General features: G+C 50.6%; 1 protein-coding gene across 2 annotated transcripts; it reads right to left on the bottom strand.

The window, feature by feature from the left end:
* Window positions 1-13,605: 13,605 nt before the first annotated feature.
* On the bottom strand, window positions 13,606-18,856 carry LOC101774369 (putative cysteine-rich receptor-like protein kinase 35). Of its 2 annotated transcripts, XM_022827380.1 has the most exons (7): window positions 17,876-18,856; window positions 16,866-16,988; window positions 15,912-16,045; window positions 15,564-15,771; window positions 15,237-15,474; window positions 14,986-15,139; window positions 13,606-14,218 (listed from the first exon to the last, which is right to left on the bottom strand). In XM_022827380.1, exons 1-7 carry the CDS (start codon window positions 18,354-18,356, stop codon window positions 13,844-13,846), a joined length of 1,713 nt encoding a protein of 570 aa, XP_022683115.1. In that variant the 5' UTR covers window positions 18,357-18,856; the 3' UTR covers window positions 13,606-13,843. The 2 variants fall into 2 exon arrangements, with proteins under 2 accessions (XP_022683115.1, XP_022683116.1); XM_022827381.1 differs by lacking the exon at window positions 16,866-16,988.
* Window positions 18,857-19,260: the final 404 nt, after the last annotated feature.

Genomic DNA, 19,260 nt, shown 5'->3' with positions numbered 1-19,260 from the left:
CTCACCCTCCCATGGCAGTTCTACCATATCCTTGACCCATCCTGAGTCTTCGCTCCCTTGTGCCTACTCCCTATCGAGAGCCCGTCTAGAAGACCTCCCTGTTATCTGTGAATACCCTGATGTGTTTCCGGAAGACTTGCCGGGTATGCCACCTGATAGAGAAGTGGAGTTTTCCATAGAGTTGATTCCTGGCATAGCCCCAATATCTAAGAGACCCTATCGGATGCAACCCGCTGAGTTAGCCGAGTTGAAGACCCAGTTGCATGATCTGTTGGAAAAAGGGTTCATTCAACCCAGCACCTCATCTTGGGGTTGCCCTGCCCTGTTTGTGAAGAAGAAGGATGGCAGTCTACGTATGTGTGTGGATTACCGACCCCTCAACGCTGTGACAGTCAAGAACAAGTACCTACTGCCACGCATCGATGTCTTGTTTGATCAGTTAACCGAAACAAAGGTGTTCTCCAAGATCGATCTTCGTTCTGGTTATCACCAAATAAAGATTCGACCCTGCGACATACCCAAGACAGCTTTCTCTACCAGATATGGACTGTACGAGTACCTAGTCATGTCCTTTGGACTCACCAATGCACCCGCCTATTTCATGTACCTCATGAACTTGGTGTTCATGCCCAGAGCTGGACAAGTCTGTAGTGGTGTTCATTGATGATATCCTAGTGTACTCGAAGAGCAAAGAAGAGCATGCCGACCATCTTCGTGTAGTTCTCCAACGGCTAAGAGATCACCAGCTTTATGCCAAGTTCTCCAAGTGTGAGTTCTGGTTAGATAGTGTTAAGTTTTTGGGACACGCTATCTCCAAGGATGGTATCGCCGTTGATCCCAGTAAGGAGCAGGAAGTCATGGAATGGAAGCCTCCTGCCTCAGTACACCAGATCAGAAGTTTCCTTGGACTGGCAGGTTACTATCGGCGTTTCATACCGGATTTCTCTAAGATAGCTAAGCCGATGATCGAGTTATTGAAGAAAGAGGTCAAATTTGTGTGGGACAACAAGTGTGAAGAGGCCTTCAAGACCCTGAAGCACTTGCTGACCACAGCCCCAGTTTTGGCTCAGCCCGACCCCTCTAGGCCGTATGACGCATACTGTGACGCCTCTGGCACTGGACTCGGATGTATTCTTATGCAAGACAACCGAGTCATTGCCTATGCCTCACGGGCGTTACGACCTCATGAGCTAAGCTACCCAACCCATGACCTTGAGTTGGCAGCAGTGGTACATGCCTTGAAGATATGGAGGCACTACCTAATGGGAACTCACTGCAACATCTACACCGACCACAAGAGCCTCAAGTACATCTTCACTCAGGCCGACCTCAACATGCGCCACAGAAGATGGCTGGAGTTGATAAAGAATTATGAATTGGAAGTGCACTATCATCCCGGCAAAGCCAATGTGGTAGCCGATGCCCTCAGTCGCAAACACCATTGCAACTGCTTGTTGTCAACAGCCTCTACCAAGACTCTGTGTCACGAGATGGGAAAACTCAGTCTGGAGCTTATTCCTCATGGAACCCTTGGTCACATCATCCTTGACTCAATTTTGGAAGACCAAATCCGGTCAGCACAAGTAAGAGATAAGGAAATACAACGGATCCTCAGTAGATCTCAGTAAAGGATGAGGGATATAAGCAATTCCGACAGGATGAAACGGGAGGCGTACATTATGGAACCCAACTAGTAGTACCCGCCGACCCCGAGCTGAGAAAGCAAATCCTAGATGAAGCTCATCTCTCCAAGTTCTCAATCCATCCTGACAGCAATAAGATGTATCATGATCTCCGTCAAACCTTTTGGTGGAGTGGAATGAAACCAGAGATAGCTCGGTATGTTTCAGAATGTGACACCTGTCAATGTGTCAAAGCCAGTCATTTAAAGGTAGCAGGTACCCTGCAACCGCTACCTATTCCCTCTTGGAAATGGGAAGACATCAGCATGGATTTCATAGTTGGACTACCCCTTACAACGCAACGATATGATTCCATCTGGGTTATAGTGGACCGTTTGACCAAGACCGCCCACTTCCTTCCTGTTCGTACCACCTACACAGTCAAGCAGTATGCAGAGTTGTACCTCGACCGCATAGTTTCCCTACATGGTGTACCCAAGACCATCATCTCTGATCGAGGAGTTCAGTTTGTGGCACGTTTTTGGGAGCAACTACAAGCATCCATGGGCACCAAGCTCATCCGAAGCTCAACCTATCATCCTCAAACCGATGGTCAAACCGAGAGAGTCAATCAGATCCTCGAAGACATGTTAAGAGCTTGTGTTATCCACTATGACAAGAATTGGGACAAGTGTCTGCCCTTAGCAGAATTCTCCTACAATAACAGCTACCAGGCCAGTTTGAAGATGGCACCGTTCGAAGCCCTGTATGGCCGGAGATGCAGGACACCCTTGAACTGGTCCCAACCAGGAGAAAGACAGGTCTATGGCCCTGACTTAGTGGCAGAAGCCGAAGAGCAAGTAAAGGTAATTCAAGCTAATCTCAAGGCTGCCCAATCTCGACAGAAGAGTTACTCCGACCGGCGGAGAAGACCCCTGCAGTTCGACCTTGGTGATCATGTGTACCTTTGAGTCTCCCCGACCAAAGGAGTGCAACGGTTTGGAGTAAAAGGCAAGTTAGCTCCCCGCTATATTCGCCCTTATGAGATTGTGGAGATATGTGGACCCGTTGCTTACCGGATCCAACTCCCAGAATAGCTATCGGCCATACATGATGTTTTCCATGTGTCTCAACTGAAGAGATGTGTCCGAGTTCCAGCAGAAATCTTAGAGCAAGAACAGCTTCAAGTAGAGTCCGACCTGACCTATGCCGAGTACCCAGATCAAGTTCTTGACCAAAAGGAAAGGCACACCTGACGCCAAGTGGTAAGGATGTACAAGATCCTCTAGAGAAACCACACCGAAGATGAAGCAACATGGGAAATGGACGAATATCTGAACAAGCGCTTTCCAGGTTTTCTATCTCGTCAAGGAGGTAAAAACGTCACCTCGCTTTTTGATGTCCGAATCTCGGGACGAGATTCTTTTTAAGAGGGGTCGGCTATGACGACCGACCCCTAAATCTCCCGAGTCATTCTTAATCGGAGCCCTTTGACCTTAGTCTTCTGTCTTGCTTGACCGCGCCTAAGTGCTCAGCTATCCGCCTAGTTCCGATCCCGGAGACCCGACCCCTCTCCGCTTCGTTTCTCTCCCGACCCCGGCGAGCTCAGCCCACCGTCGGATCCTTCTAATCCTCCTCCAACGTCCGTTCTATCCACCGGTGGACCCGCGAGATCTTTTCCCCAGATCCTCCGCGACAGGCGCACTCGAGTTGCATGGCCGCGTCAGAGTCGTCCTGCCACGTGGCTCGTCTTCTCCGACGCCCGCCGCTCAGTTTTGTCTCTGGCAAGCGACCAAGTGGGTTCTCGCGCCCCTTTCCCCAATGGCAGCGGAAGCCCCTCTGCACCCCTTTCTGCAGAGCCTCGCCTCCCACGCCCATCATCACGCCGCCAGATCCCGGCCCCAGAGCCCGATGTCGCCCATCTTTTCCGTCCCTTCAACCACAGTCGCGCCGCCCGGTCTCCGCTACACGACGATTCCTCCACCGCCAACCCCGACCCCGGCCGCGACAGCTCCCTTCCCCGCCCTGTCAGAAGCCGCTCGACAATCTGTTGCTCCGCGCTCGCCCGCGCGCCCGCGGCTGCCTGTCTTCTCACCTGTGCACCCTCGATTCTAGCGTCGTTAAACCGGTCGCTTCTATCAAATCTTCCGCACGGCGACGCCCGCTTTCTGCCAAATCCCAACCACCGGTCTACCCGCTCCTACGCCGCCCTGACGGCAGAACGCAATGATCGCTCGCGTCACCCCCGGAGTTCTGCACCACCGCCCTCTTCGCTCAATCGCCGCTCCAGCAGAGCACTCCATTGCCTCTCCCCGGCCTTCGCGCCGCTCCCCTTCTCTCTCTCCCGCGCCGCTTCCTTTCTTCGTTCCAGCAGCTATAAAAGGAATGCCCCCGTCGCCGGAGTTCCCTCCGCCTTTGTTGCCTTAGCCTTTCTCTCGCTCCCTGCTCAAGCTCCTAACGCCACCCACCAAGTTCTTGAGGAGTTCTTCTCTCAGATTCTCTCTCAGTTTCTCCAAGTCACCCAGCAGCTTGCTCCTCCGTGCTGCGTAAAAGCTCTCTTGTGATCTGCAAGAAGCACCGCCACCGCCGTAGCATTCCCAGTCTTAGCCCTTGTTATCCCCATGATCTGAGCACTAGCTGTTGGACCGTGTAGTCGCCTTGCTTAACTAGGAGACGGTAAAAGTCGAGTGATCTCCTGTCACTCGCGAGTTGTAGGAGTTGGATGTCTATCTTTCTGTTACAACTATAAGGACGATGGACGGGGTAGGGTTTTGGGTAACTCTTTGGTGGATTGATGTTAGCCCCGTCTGTCTATGAAAACTTGCTAAGGCCCGACAGTGGTGGTGTTCGTGATCAAGTGTTTGAAAGTACTAGCCTCATACTTAGTATGGGATGAGGAAGCCTAGTACCGGATTGAACCTAGACGTGAGTGGTCGCCCCATTGTTCTTGGAACGGAGTTTCCCCTGCTGGTTGTCGCACGTGGTGGCAAGCGTGGTCACAGGACGGCAGAGGCCGGGTCTGTGGAACCTTGCACCAAAGGAAATGGGCCCGACACGGGTTAGGGGATTGATGGGGAAGGCCGACACAGGAAGCGACCTCCGGGTGCGCGGATGTCGTGAGGCTAGGTTCACCATGCATGGTTAAAGAACTCGAATCGATTCGTCTGCCTCTCACAGTTTGAGATTGCTTGATCGCTATGTCACCCTGAGTAAATGAGGAATCTGATGATGACATGTTGGTTGATGTATCTATACCTCTTGTTTGGTTCTATGAATGCTTAGAATAGGTGGCACAACCTAGACTGGTAAATGAACCTAGAACCGAAGCTAAAACTTGAAAATAGGGTTACTTAGTGCTTTTGGCAACAAACCCCTCAGCCAAAAAGCCCTGCATGTCTAGAAGGAGTAGTAGTTTTACTCCTATCGGTTAAGTCTTGTTGAGCTTAGTAGCTCAGCCCTGTTGTGGCTCCTGTTTTTCAGGTGGAGTTGCTGCTCCCGACCCCTCTCTGGTTGGTGCTTGACCGCCCCAGCTTCCGCCAGGCTGGACGGTCGAGTGGGATCCTTCCTCGGACGGCGAGGAAAGGAACCAGTGATGTCCCGGTTGGCCTCACCAGAGATGTCCGACCCCGACGAAGTCTTCCGCTAGTGTTTTCCCTGTTGTTCTTTTGAATCTTGTAAAACTCTAATGTTGGATTTTATTGTCGAGCTAAAAAGGTTAAAACGGATAACTCAGTGGACTCGTTGTATTCTCTGGAACCACTCACCTTCGCGTGAGTCTGCTAAACTCGATCCTGTTCAAGTGGTTAAATCGGATGAAATCCGACGGCATTTTGTGTTAGCTTGACTTAAGCACGGGTGTCGCATATTAGGCGGCTTAACCCTGTCTAATCAAGCTAATCCGAAGTGGATCCGCCACACATGCGCCTTCCCCCTACTCAGCGCAACCCTAGGCGGCACTGCCTTGCTACGCCGCCACCTCCCGCCCTCCGCTGCACCTCCCCGACCGGCTCCCCAACCGCCTTCCATCCTCGACCGGCTCCCCAACCGGTTCCCCCCCGGTCATGCACCATGTCCTTCGCTGACTCCTCTGAGTCCGGCAACACCACCGCTCAGGCTGCTAATCCTGTGCCGCCTCCTGGACTGCCCCTTGTGCATCTGTGCCGCCACCTACCACCAGTGGCTCCTCTAGCGATGCGCCCCAAGCTCCTCTTGCCGGTGACGCGCTCGGCAACAGCAGCGGTGGCTTCATCATGTACCCAACGCCGCCACCCGCCGTCCACCCCTACGTCACCATCTCCGTCAAGTCTCATGTCCCCGTAACGCTGACGATGAAGTCCACGCCTACTCCTGATGGGCGTCCTTCTTCAAGTCCATGGCAAGTTCAACCTTAAGTCGCACATCGATGGCACGGTGGCGCCCCGACCCCAGGACCTCAACTGGGATCAAGAGGATTGCTACGTCCACTCCTGGTTCTTTAGCTCCGTCGACGACTCCGTTCTCAACCTCGCCTTGACCAATGACGATCAGACCGCTTGGGATCTTGGGCTCACTATCGAGAGCCTCTTTCGCGCCAACAAGTAATCCCAGGCGATCTTCCTCAGCAACGACTTCCACTCCATGATGCAGGGCGCCTCCTCCATCGTCGAGTACTGTAGCTGCATGAAGACCCTCGCCGACGCCCTCCACGACATCGACCATCCCGTTCAGGACTCCTAGCTTGTCCTGAACCTCCTCCGCGGCCTCAAGCCGCGCTTCTCCAACACCGCTGACGACATCACTAACTCCTCCACCGGCTACCCGTCCTTTGCCCAGGCACGGGACATGCTCAACCTGAAAGAACTTCACCTCAACAATGAGGAGAAAATCTCTAACTCCACCGCTCTCCTCACCGGGACCTCCTCCTCTTCTGGCTGTACGGGCGAGTGTTGCTCGGGCAGCAGCAGTAGTGGCCGCGGCAGCAACGGTGGCAGCAAGAAGAAGTGTCTGAAGAAGGGCAACGGTGGTTTCCAGGCACCCCCTGGTGGCGGCAACTCTCATGGCGGTGGCCCCCATGGCCCACCACCCCGTGGTTCTGTTTTAGTCCCGAGGCCCGCCCCTACGGCGCCACGGGTTTCTAGTAGGCTAGCGGCGGAGGGAGCTGGCACGCCGGCGCCCCTAGTCTACTCGGCCCCCTCCGCAGGCTCATGCCGCCTATGCCCCTATTCAAGCGCCCACTCAGGCGTCAACCTGGGACCAAGCTGGTCTGGTCGCTGCCCTGAACTAGATGGCACTGCAGAATAGCAGTTGGGTGGTTGACTCAGGTGCCTCCGGCCACATGTCCTTCTCGGATGGTATTCTGCTTTCCTGACTCCCTCCCTCATTACTGTCGGTAATGGTCACACCCTTGCTATCACATGTCGTGGCAACTCCACTCTTACCACCCCCACCTGCCACTCCACTCTTACCACCCCCACCTCTCACTTTCGTCTTAATAATGTCCTTGTTGTTCCTTCTATGATTTGTAATCTGCTTTCTGTTCGTCAGTTTACTAAGGACAATAAATGCACCATAGAGTTTGATGCCTTTGGTTTTTCTATCAAGGATCTTCTGACCAGACGCGTGCTTCTTCACTACAATAGCACCGACGATCTTTACACCATGCCTCCAGCAGCCAGCTTTACATCACCCCACGCCGGCCTCGCCATCTCCTCCAGTTTGTGCCATCTCCGTCTTGGTCATCCCGATCCTACCGCCATCACCACACTTAGACAAACTTCACCCATTGCTTGTAATAAAGATAGTCATACTCTACGCCATTCATGTCAGTTAGGTAAACATGTGCGGTTACCTTTCTCACATTCTAGCTCTCGCAGTTCTGCTCCTTTTGAGTTAGTTCACTGTGATGTTTGGACTTCTCCCGTAGCTAGCATCTCTGGCTATCGCTACTACCTAGTAATTTTGGATGACTTCTCACATTTTTGTTGGACGTTTTCTCTAGTTCACAAGTCTGAAGTCACCTCACACATCACTGATTTTTGCGCCTATGCTCACACGCAGTTTAGTCTTCTTGTTCGAAGCGTCCAAGCTAACAACAGGACCGAGTTTGTCAATAAACCTCTCACTTCTTTTTTGACTTCTCGGGGTTCCACTTGCGCCTCTCATGTCCCTACACTTCTCCCCAAAATGGGAAAGCCGAGCGTGTCCTCCGCACCCTTAATAACATGACTTGCACATTGCTCATTCACGCCTCCATGGCCGCTCCTTACTGGGCCGAGGCGCTCGCCACCACCACCTATCTTCTGAACCGGCGTCCATGTTCTGCCGTTCAGAATGACATCCCCTACCACCTCCTTTACTCCTAGCCTCCCGAGTACTCTCACTTGCGTGTCTTTTGTTGTCTTTGCTACCTCAACCTTTCAGCCACGGCATGCCACAAACTGGCTCCTCCCTCAGCCGCATGTGTCTTCCTTGGTTTCTCACAAGGGGTACCGCTGCCTTGACTTGTCCACCGGTCGGGTCATCATCTCTCACCATGTTATCTTCGATGAGTCTATCTTTCCCTTCTCCTCTCATCCTACTCACCCATTGTAGCTTGACTTCCTTTTGTTGAGCCCCTCCGATGTTCCTGCTTCTACCTCGGTCGCCCCGTCATCCGACGTTAAGCAGTCGCAGCCCTCACCAGTTGTTTTGTAGGAACTCACCAACGACGACACCGCCATCCTGTTCCATGGGCTGACCGTGTCCCTCGTTCCATCTACGGGCGGGTCGCCGCTCTCCACCGCACTCTGACCTGCTTCGACCGCGACCGCGGTGCACGCGTTCGCGTCCCCGCCTGCTCCGACCGCGAACGCGCCCCACACGGGTGCAGCCCCGATCGCACCGGCGAGCGCTCCGATCGGTCGCGCGAATGCTCCCACCGCACCGGCACCCGCCACGACCGCACCAGGGAGAGCTCCGCTTGGTTGGGCGCACACTCCGATCGGTTAGCTAGACGCGCCACCTAGTGCCAATGTCTTGTCGGGCAAGTGGATCTTCCGGCATAAGTTCCATGCTGATGGGTCTCTCGCCCAACACAAGGCACGCTGGGTGGTTCGTGGCTTCTCCCAGCGTCACGGCATCAACTATGATGGGATCTTCAGTCCGGTTGTCAAACCGGTGATGATACGGACCATCCTCAGTATCGCCACCTCTCGCGCCTGGCCGATCCACCAGCTGGACGTGAAGAATGCCTTTCTTCATGGACATCTAGCGGAGACCGTCTACTGCCAGCAGCCTCCCGGCTTCATCGACCCTGTCACCCCCCATTATGTTTGTCTCCTGCAGAAGTCCTTGTATGGATTGAAGCAGGCCCCGAGGGCGTGGTACCATCGGTTCAACTCCTTCCTTCGATAGCTCAGCTTCATCGCCTCCACCTCCGACACCTCCCTCTTTGTATGCAAGGAGGGACTACTCTACATTGACGACATCGTCCTCACCGCCTCGTCCTCGACTCTTCTTTGGCACATCATGGAGCGTCTTCACTCCGAGTTTGCCATGATGGATCTTGGTGACCTACACCACTTTCTCAGCATCTCTGTCACGTGTTCATCCCAGGGCCTATTTCTGTCTTAGCGACAGTACGCCCTGGATCTTCTTCAGTGTGCTGGCATGGCTGAGTGTCACTCTACAGTGACTCCTGTTGACACTCATGCCAAGCTTTTAGCACACGACGGTGCCAAGCTCCAAGACGGCTCTGAGTATCGGAGTCTTGCTGGGGCCCTTCAGTACCTTACTCTGACTCGACCTGACCTGGCGTATGCGGTTCAGCAGGTGTGCCTCTTCATGCATGACCCGCGCGAGCCCCACATGGCCCTGATCAAGTGCATCATGCGCTATGTGAAGGGTACGCTCTCCTCCAGACTTCACATTAGCACTGGTCCTGTTCAATCTCTGACTGCCTACTCCGACGCCAACTGGGCTGGCTGCCTGGACTCTAGACGCTCCATCTCCGGCTTCTGCGTCTACCTCGACGACAATCTAGTGTCTTGATCCTCCAAGCGCCAGACCACGGTGTCTCGTTCTAGTGCTGAGGTGGAGTACCAGGATGTGGCTCATGCTATGGTAGAGTGTTGCTTGCTGCGCCAATTTCTTCAGGAGCTTCATGTCCCGCTTGCTTCGGCCACTATTGTCTACTACGACAACGTGAGTGTTGTCTACATGACAGCCAACCCGGTGCATCATCGGTGCACAAAGCACATAGAGATTGATATTCACTTCGTCTGTGAGAAGGTGGCCTTGGGTGAGGTCTGGATCCTCCATGTGCCATCCTCTCATCAGTTCGCGGACATCACGATGAAGGGCCTGCCAACTCCTTTGTTTACTGAGTTTAGGTCCATTCTGTGTGTCCGTGATCCTCCCGCTTTGATTGCAGGTGGGTATTAGGAAGTATATGTGTATCTTAGGATGTATTAATCCTTTCCTTGTACACTTGATTTATTCCTTATACTCCAAGCCATATTGGCCATATATATAAAGGTCACCCCCCTTATTAGGGTGTGTGGTGTTTTCCCATCTACTTCTCTACAACATAGCAATGCTGCCGGTCCCTCGCCTGCACGGCTCCTGCTGCTGGGGGCTCGCGCCGGCCGTCCCTGCTGCTGGAGTTGGAGCCGACCGACCATGCCGTCGGGACCGCGCTGCTAGGCTGCCGCCGAGGTCGTGGCCGCCTGTGCTGCCGTGGTCGGGCCGCCTTGTTGCTGGGTCTGAAGCTGGGGTCGGGGCTAGTTGGCCTTGCCGCTGGGTGGAGCCGGCCAGCCATCCGTGCTGCTGGGGGTCGACAGCTCGCTCCGCCGCCGTCGCGCCGGCTCAGGGAGCCGCCCCGCCGGGACCGTGCCGCCGGGGTCGTGGCCGCCGCTCCATTGGGGTGGAGTCAGTCGACCACCCGCGGCGCTGGGTCCGCTAGCTCACTCCGCCGGGTTCGCACTGACCAAGGGAGTTGTGCTGGCCACCTCCACTTGTGCTAGGGTTGGGGCCAAGCTGTCCGCGCCGCGCCTGCCTCCTTAACCGCTGGAGCCAGGGCCGAGGTGGTCGCGCCTACTTTCTCCGCCGCCGGGGTGCTGGTTATACAGGCATGGCGGTATCAAATTCGAGAAGATACTTGTTGAACAGTCGGTGTTAGACCAATCTATCAACTTGAACTTCACAGCTGCAAGATTTTATACCCTTCTGGAATTATATGATGGGCATATGATCCAACAGGATGCAAACCAGGTCAAGTTTTTAAACTGGCCACTGTTGGTCGCTCCCAAGGGGCGACTCGGGCGGAACCACCACCGTCGCCCCACAGCCCGTCCTCTCCCTTCCCTGCCCCACATTGCTGCCGGGGAGTTCCGCCTGAAGCCCGCGCGGGCTCGAGGAAGGCGGCAGCCGAGCGATTTTTCCTCCCCTTCTCCTCTCCTCATCCTCCCCCATCACATCCTGCTCTTGTGCCACGGTGGGCTACAGCCATGGTGGTGCTCCAGCCCCCTGATCTAATCCCCTGCTGCTAGGATCCATGACCCTGCTACTCAAATAGCAGGCCCTTGCTGTTCCTCACAGGACCCAGCATCCTCTGGGTCGATGGCCGCCCTGTCTGTTGGTGATCATTATTGCAGCCTTTTTAGTGCTATTTAAGTGGTGTTTATGGACTAAATCTTATACTAACCCACCACTTGGCACTTGAAATAATCCCATATTCGCATATGTGTTGTATTTTAGATTACATTGCAAAATGGTAGGAAATAATACACAAAATGAAGGGTTTTTCTACAAGTTGGATTTGATCTTGGACTTTGGATATTGGAAGGTCCAAACACGAACATTGAACTGCAGGCCCGCAAAAGGAGGTGAACTTGCACAGGTCATATCTTCCCCATTCGAACTTTGATTGGTGCAAATTTACAGAGAAAATTGCATGCCTCGAAAAAATCTAATACTTTCTATGTAGCGCTTGAGCATTGAAGGCCTGTAGGGGGTAGGCCGATCAGCCTAGAGAAGCCCAGGCCGATCGGCCTAGCCCTTTTCTAGGTCGGTTCGAGATGCCTTTCGCCCCACGGCACCTCTGGACTATAAATATCCCTGTTCTCCAACAACACATGCATCCATCCACCAGAAATCGATGAAACCTAACCAGAGGGAGCTGACGGCCGCCGCAAGTCTTCGAAGTTGTCTAGGGGATGGCTTAGGCCATACCCCAGCCGCCATGGCCTCCCTGCGTGGTTGTGCCGTGGTGGAGTTCAGGACTAGTAGTAGATCATCAATGCTATGTGCTCGGAGGTGATGATCTAAATACATCTATTATGTAAGCAATTTTTTTCATGTCATTCGATCTATTAGCGTCTCAATACCTCCTTCTATGCTTTCTGTCTATCATGGATATGCTTGTTCCTAGTCTAGTTTCGGATTAGACTATTTAGCATGCTTGGTATAATCCTGGTGATTAGATCTAGTATATCGATCCTTCATGATAGCTAGACATGTCCACCTGTGTTCATACCCTTAAACGACTGCGCCGATAGGGGGGATCGTGACGAGGTCTACTTTCCGTGTAGGGTGGGGGTTTTAGGGAGGTTGACCGGAGGTGGTAGTTTAAAGATTACTTTGGATTAGATGCATGATATGCTAGAAGATGATAGGCTCTTGTTACCCTTGGTTATTCTATCTCATATGTATCTGTGGATGTGATCAACCTATGCTCTATCATTCATATCTATTAGGTTTACCTTTATATGCAATCGATGCTTCAAGTTAGGACTAATCCGTTATATTAGATGGAAACCCCTAGTTAGTTCACTGCCGATCCACGGATTGATAAACCTTGGATGAATACTCTAAGGAAAAAACTACTATGATCCGTGCGCTTGCGGTTCACAAACTGGCGCGCTAATTGCCGTCAACAAGCTTTTCTGGCGCCTTTGCCAGGGATCGGCAACTCAAACCCTGGGGCGATCTATCTAACTTTTCGGACTAATCCTAATTTTTTTATTGCATATATCCTGTTTTTCTTGTTTGCATCCTTGAAAGCAGGTAAATACTAGACGCCCGATGATCAAATATGGACTTTCAGCAAGTCTAGATTTACTCCGATAAGATGATAATGACATCAAGATTAACTCTTTAGCAGTAGGTGCTAACTTTGTTAGTGGCCTAGCGTGGGCTTTCAACGGGGTGCGGAGCAGCATGGGCCATTGGGGTGGGGGCGGCGGGAGGGGAGGAGCGGAAGGATGGGTGCACCGAGCAGCCATGCGCCCGAGTGGAAAAGGGGTGGAAGGAAGGAAGAAAGAAAGGAGGAAGAAGAAAGAGTCTAGTGGCCTAGCCAGTGAAGCTAGGGGCAAAAGTAACATTTCATCGTGTTTCCCTCTCCTCACCCGTTTAAAAATAATAGTTTATCGAGCGAGTGTCTTCTAGCAAATTGTCATAAAACAGTAGTGTCTACCAGCATAGTGCATTCTGTCTGTCAGCAAATCGACATCACTTTTGATGTCCTATAGCAAATTTTGCCTATCTATAATCCCCGGTTTAGGGCCTATTTGTTTGAGATGCATTTTTTTTTGAGATTTTCTGAAAGCGTGCTGCTGGCTTGTAGTAGTGAAAAGCCAACAACAATTTTTAGAAGGTGTTCTAAGCTTTTTGGACTCAGTAAGCTATAAAAAGCTTAGAAAACTGAACTGTTCAATTTTCCATATAAATTTAGTTTTTCTGAACCAGAAATTGAACTTTTCAGTTTTTCATATAAATTTAGTTTTTCTGAACGAGAAATTGGCTTTTCATAATGAGAAGCTGCCTAGAAGTTCAAACAAACATGTTCTTAGCTAGATGAAAGTGTATTCTAGTTCAGAATGTTGATTCAAGATGGAAACTTGTTGTGCACTCTGCTTAGAATCAAAGGATTCCTGAAGAAATCAAATTGGTGTGTGTGCTGCAAGTAACGACTATGGAATCCATGGATGGGTCATGTTTAAGATAGGGAACAGTTCAAACAGTAATATAAATAGTAACGAGGTAATTAACAGAGACCACCATGATCAATATAGTCTTTTTCGATCAAATGAGTTGGATCATATCACCTTAATAGGCAGCAACAATCTCTCAGGCGTAAACCTTATTTTGTTTTCCGAATTTTTCTTTACCATATGCTATATAATGCTTTAAGAGACACGAGATTAATCATAGGCTGAACCGCGCCCAGCTAGCAGCTCGTGCTCTGCACTCTGTGCTACACATATCTACCTCGGTTGAAGCTCTGAGATCGACACTTCGTTCTCTGAAACCGTGGCCGTCGACGGCTGTTTATTATTGCCTATTAGCAGCACACCGTCGGAGCTCCAGGCACCGGATCTTGGGCGATCTGATTCTGTGGTGAAGCCATAGCTGAAGACGAAGGCCGGCCTTGATGGGGCTGGCCTGTCATCAGACATGGAGGTAGGGCTGCTAAGCATAAGCACCACCGCGGAGGCGTCTGGTCGGTCCACCGGGTTCTCCTGGACGCATAGAAGCCCAATCTCTATGCAGTTGAGGACCTCGCTTTCCGGGTACCCCCACTCGGTCAGCAATGGGTCCACCACATCCGTCATCAAACCAGGCCTCCACTTGTCCCATACCTGTACACACAATCGACGATGTCCATTACGTGAAACATATGTTATACTGGCAGAGAACGGAGCATTAGTCTCGGTTGGAAAACCTCATAGATTTTTAGTCCCGGCCTTTAGTCCCGATTGCCCCTTAGTTATCCTTTAGTCCCGGTTGATAACACCACCTTTAATCCCGATTGCCCCTTAGTCCCGGTTGGTAACACCAATCGAGACTAAAGAATACCAACAGGGACTAAAGGTGTCTCCACGGACTATAAAATTTAGACCCGGGACTAAAGAGGCTTTAATCCTAGGTCAAAAACAACTAAGGGGGTGTTTGGGAACACCCTATTAAAGTTTAACACCTATCACATCGGATGTTTAGATGCTAATTAGGAGTATTAAATATAGGCTAATTACAAAACTAATTGCACAAATGGAGTATAATTTGCGAGATGAATCTATTAAGCCTAATTAGTCCATGATTTGACAATGTGGTGTTACAGTAACCATTTGCTAATGATGGATTAATTAGGCTTAATAGATTCATCTCGCGAATTAGCACAGGGTTTTGCAATTAGTTTTATAATTAGCTCATATTTTGTCCTCCTAATTAGCATCCGAACATCCGATGTGACACTGTTAAAGTTTAGCATCCCGTATCCAAACACCCACTAAGATTTTTATTGAGGATGGAAACAATCAAGATTTTTATTGAGGATGGAAAGTTGTTTTTCCACCGGTGAAGGGAAAATCCTTACGACATTATTGCCCAAGAAATAGTGCGCACTTACATGGCTCAGCACAGACACGGAGTCTACAGCAGAGTCGTATGCGCTGTTGTTCCTTCGCCCGGTCACCATCTCCAAGACTATGACACCGAAGCTGAACATGTCTGACTTGGTCGAGACATGCCCCCAGTAGGCATACTCTGGGGACATGTACCCACTGCATGCATCCACAATGTGCAACCAAGAGTCACTGGTAATTGATCTACGGTATGGATTGACTATTATTGATGCAGCGCTCAGCCCTGGGTGCTTACAGTGTACCAACGGGTCGTCTTGTTATATCTCTAGATTGGTCACCGCCAAAAGCCCTGGCAATGCCAAAGTCTGAAATTTTGGGGTTCATATCCGCATCAAGCAATACGTTGCTCGGCTTTAGATCTCTGTGGATGACCTTCAGGCGAGACTCCTCGTGGAGATAGAGAAGTCCCCGTGCGATGCCGCAGATGATTGTAAACCTCTTACTCCAATCTAGTTGGTGCCGTCTCACTGGATCTGCACAACATACAAAAAAAGGACATAAATATAGACGATAATCCATGTGAGTTCCCTTATTTGCTTAGGAACAGTAGTTTGATGGGTACCGAGAAGAAAGGTATCTAGGCTTCTGTTGGGCATGTACTCGTAGACAAGAAGCTTCTCCTTTTGGAGGGACACACCCAAGAGCCGCACTAGGTTCCTGTGCTCAAGCTTGGCAGCCAGAACAAGCTCGTTCTTAAGCTCTTGGAATCCCTGTGAGGAGTTCTGTGAAAGCCTCTTCACAGCTATCTCTTCCCCATCTTGTAATGTACCCTGCACAAAACAAAATACCTATTCTTACATTTTCGTGACACTACACTGCAATTCACGATACTAGTTCTGTCAATATGACTGTACCTAGTATATTATAGTACTTCTCATTTGTGTGTCTATACATATAGGTGAAAATGTACCTTGAACACTTCTCCAAAACCTCCCTCTCCAAGCTTGTTTTCTTCCGAGAAATTGTCGGTTGCATCTCTTAACACCGCTAGATTAAGTTGCTCCGGCTCGACATATCCGATGTCCTCCTCTTTGCTACTGTTGTCTGTCACAAAAATAGTATGCAAAAGACTGTCATTATTATTAAGTAGAATCATGTTGGCTCCTTTTTTTGTAATAGGTAAAGCTCATGGAAAAAATAACCCTCAATACCAAGCGCAAATTTTGTGGGGCCATCCGACCATGCCTGCATGTACAGCTAGCATAAATATGCACTACACATAAATGTTTTCATGCTCTGCCGGTCAAAATAGCACTGGTGCTGATGGCCCTTTCCAACCGGTTAGGGAGATGCTGGGTTGAAAATGTATTTAGCTTTGATCTAAGGGCACATATCTGGTGCTTGTCAAGCCTTGGAAGGATGAAGACCGAATTCGGAAATCTCTCGTGGTGCAATGGAACTATGGAAGGTTAAAGATCCCGCGGCACATGAATGCATGACTTCATGATAGCCTTATTAAGCATTTGTGGCAGCTCCATGGTAGTGTGTGATGATATATGTTTCCTTTATTCATATTTACTTTGGATTATTTATTTGATGCATTTGGACCATATTTATGTTTGAATTTCTGCATTTGAAACTTAGATGAATCGTGTGTGATAGAAACATCGCTAATTATTCGGACATGAATAGCGTATTTGTAACTTTTATCTGCAAGTACATAGCGAAATAGTGTTAAAAAGACGATTATATTGGGAACCTGCTCCAATAATCCTAAAAATTATATTAGGACATTTCTAATACTATCTTATTAGTGATTGAATATTGTGGGACTGCTCGGTTGCTGTAACTGAACTCTGCTGAACCCAGTAAAATGGACACAGCCAGAAAGAAAAATCAACTGAGGTTTTAAGCGTACGCGTACCTGGCGTTCTCTTCCGATTGGCATTTCTTCTGTATAAGAAAACACCAAGAATCACGAGTGCAATAAGGACCGTTCCACCACTAGGGAGGGCGACGGCGAGAGTCGAACCAAGCCCCTTTTTTCCTGCATTTGAGTGAGGTATTACCACTGTCGGTCAGGTCGTGCTTTCTTTAGTTGTTTTTTACTTGTGTCACGTCTGCTTCTAGATTGCCGTCAACTTGTCCTACACCCCCTATACTGCCCTACAGTGCTTTCACGATGGGACACTTCTGCAGACCGGGTTGATGCATTATTGGTCATATTTGCTGAGAGGTGACCGAAATTTTAATTGCTTTCAGTCAACGAACAAAATAATATATGATATGTCTATACAACAGTTGAAAGATTACTGAGTAATAATCTATCAGTTTTTTGGACCCTAGAATTAAGATCCAACGGCCTATATACTTTGTCCCTTCATTCGCTACGTCAGTGTTTGCGGGCACATCATGATCCAATCGGCTACCCTGAGCACCATGGCGCCGCCTGTTGTGTTTCTCTGCCAGCGAGGGCAGTCAATCTTCCTTCATCACTACTGATGTCTACGGATCTGCCTGGAATCGCCATCCTCCTCCGTGCATCCTCTTTCTTGTTCAATGATTTTTTTTCACGGCACCCCGCTCTGCCTTCAGCCACAAATCTCCCCATCTCTAAACCTAGAATCGAAAGCCCAAACTTCATCGGAGAAGATAGGTTGCCGACTCTAAATCTGTCAATGGATATCTAGTATTGTTCTAAATTAATATACTAAATTTGAAGTATAGAGATATTGTATCCATTTGAAATGCAACGTGTAAACATGTCTCTGTTTGCAAATATGTGACATTTAGAACATTGTTTATAAACCGGTTAGTTAAATTGAACTAATTAGCCCGTGCTAAACATCATATATATATATATATATATATATATATATATATATATATATATATTAAAAAAGAATGAAAATATGTAGTGATTGAGAAGCTCACCCGCTCTTTGTCCGATGAAGTTGGACGGAGCTGGCGCTGGAGGGGGCGGTGGATCAAGTTTGAGATCATAGTAGGTGTATATCTCCATGCGAAGGTAGCAGTTGTAGCCGAGCACCACCCCACCCAGGTTACCATAGCAGCAGCTAGGCAGCCGTGGCACCGAGTCCTGCAAGCACTTTTCGCACTCCGCCGCCGTCAGATCCCTCATGCACTGCATCAGCCCGTAGATGGTTCCGTTGGGAACGCTGGGGTCATACACGGCCTCCCCCGTCGCGAACATCGGCGCCTCCGGCAAGGAGGACGGCGCGGTGTCGCCGGAGCCGTTGACGACGCGGGCGGCGAGCCGCGTCATGAGCGTGTAGTATGTGTTCTCGAAGGCGCCCTTGTCACGGGCCTCCCCCGTGTTATACATTTCGTTGCGGTACTTCTGCTCGTAGGGCGTGGATGTGTTGGTGTCGGCAAAGCTGACGAAGTAGAACATCGGCGCCGGATATGTCACAGTGGAGCCGTCGTCGTACCAGATGGCGGCGCGGCGGCTGTTGCTGTTGCACCGGCTCCGGATGCCCACGGAGGCGCTCCGGAGGTACCTGGCGCAATCGCCACCAGCGGAGTCGCCGCGGCAGATGCCTCGGACGAAGGCGCGGTTGGTGCCGTTGCCGCGAGACAGGGAGGCGAAGCCCGTCGATGCTGCGGCAGACGGTAGCGCATCAAGTAGCGCGACGACGTGGACCACAACGTACTCTTGGTGGTGGTGGAGGAGGAGGAGGATGGCGGCGGCGGCGACGGCGATGAGGGAGCAGGAGATGGCGCCGCTGACGTTTGGCAGTCGACCGACGTGAACCGGCTGTCCATGGACATTACGAAGGTAGAGAGGCTCGCCACCATGGCAAGGAGGAGCAGGCCACGGCCATGGCGGTGGCCGGATGGAGACGACGGCATGGGTGGTATTCTGTTCGAGGAAGTAGCTAGGAAGTTAACGGCAATGGGTGATCATGGCAGCCTGAGTGGTCATCATAGTTGGATGCTTGATTGGCGTAGAAACCTTAAATTTGCCGAGTGTTTTCTTTTTGCCGAGTGTTTTTTTTCGGACACTCGGCAAACAAGCTCTTCGCCGAGTGCCAAGCCAAAAACACTCGGCAAAAAAAAAAACACTCGGCAAATCGTGACTTTGCCGAGTGTCAAATAAAAAACACTCGGCAAAGCCCCCTCTTTGCCGAGTGTCAAAAAAAACACTCGGCAAAGAGGGGGGTTTGCCGAGTGTCAAAAAAAACACTCGGCAAAGAGGGGGGTTTGCCGAGTGTTTTTTTGACACTCGGGGAAAAAAAGAATTTGTTATCCGCTTCTTCAGCATGAAAAGTGTTTCTACTCCCCACATACAACATGTG

This window comes from Setaria italica, chromosome VI, assembly GCF_000263155.2.
Source record: "Setaria italica strain Yugu1 chromosome VI, Setaria_italica_v2.0, whole genome shotgun sequence".
NCBI lineage: Eukaryota > Viridiplantae > Streptophyta > Magnoliopsida > Poales > Poaceae > Setaria > Setaria italica.
This window is presented reverse-complemented; position numbering and strand designations above follow the sequence as displayed.

What these genes read in the sequence shown, in the direction of transcription:
- LOC101774369 (XM_022827380.1), bottom strand. Translation starts at nt 18,356, where the DNA reads ATGTTCTACTTCGTCAGCTTTGCCGACACCAACACATCCACGCCCTAC. An exon ending in CAATCGGAAGAGAACGCCAG is followed by an intron (nt 16,046 to 16,865) that starts GTACGCGTACGC and finishes TTTTTGTGACAG; the next exon opens with ACAACAGTAGCAAAGAGGAG. An exon ending in CCTAGATACCTTTCTTCTCG is followed by an intron (nt 15,475 to 15,563) that starts GTACCCATCAAA and finishes TATGTTGTGCAG; the next exon opens with ATCCAGTGAGACGGCACCAA.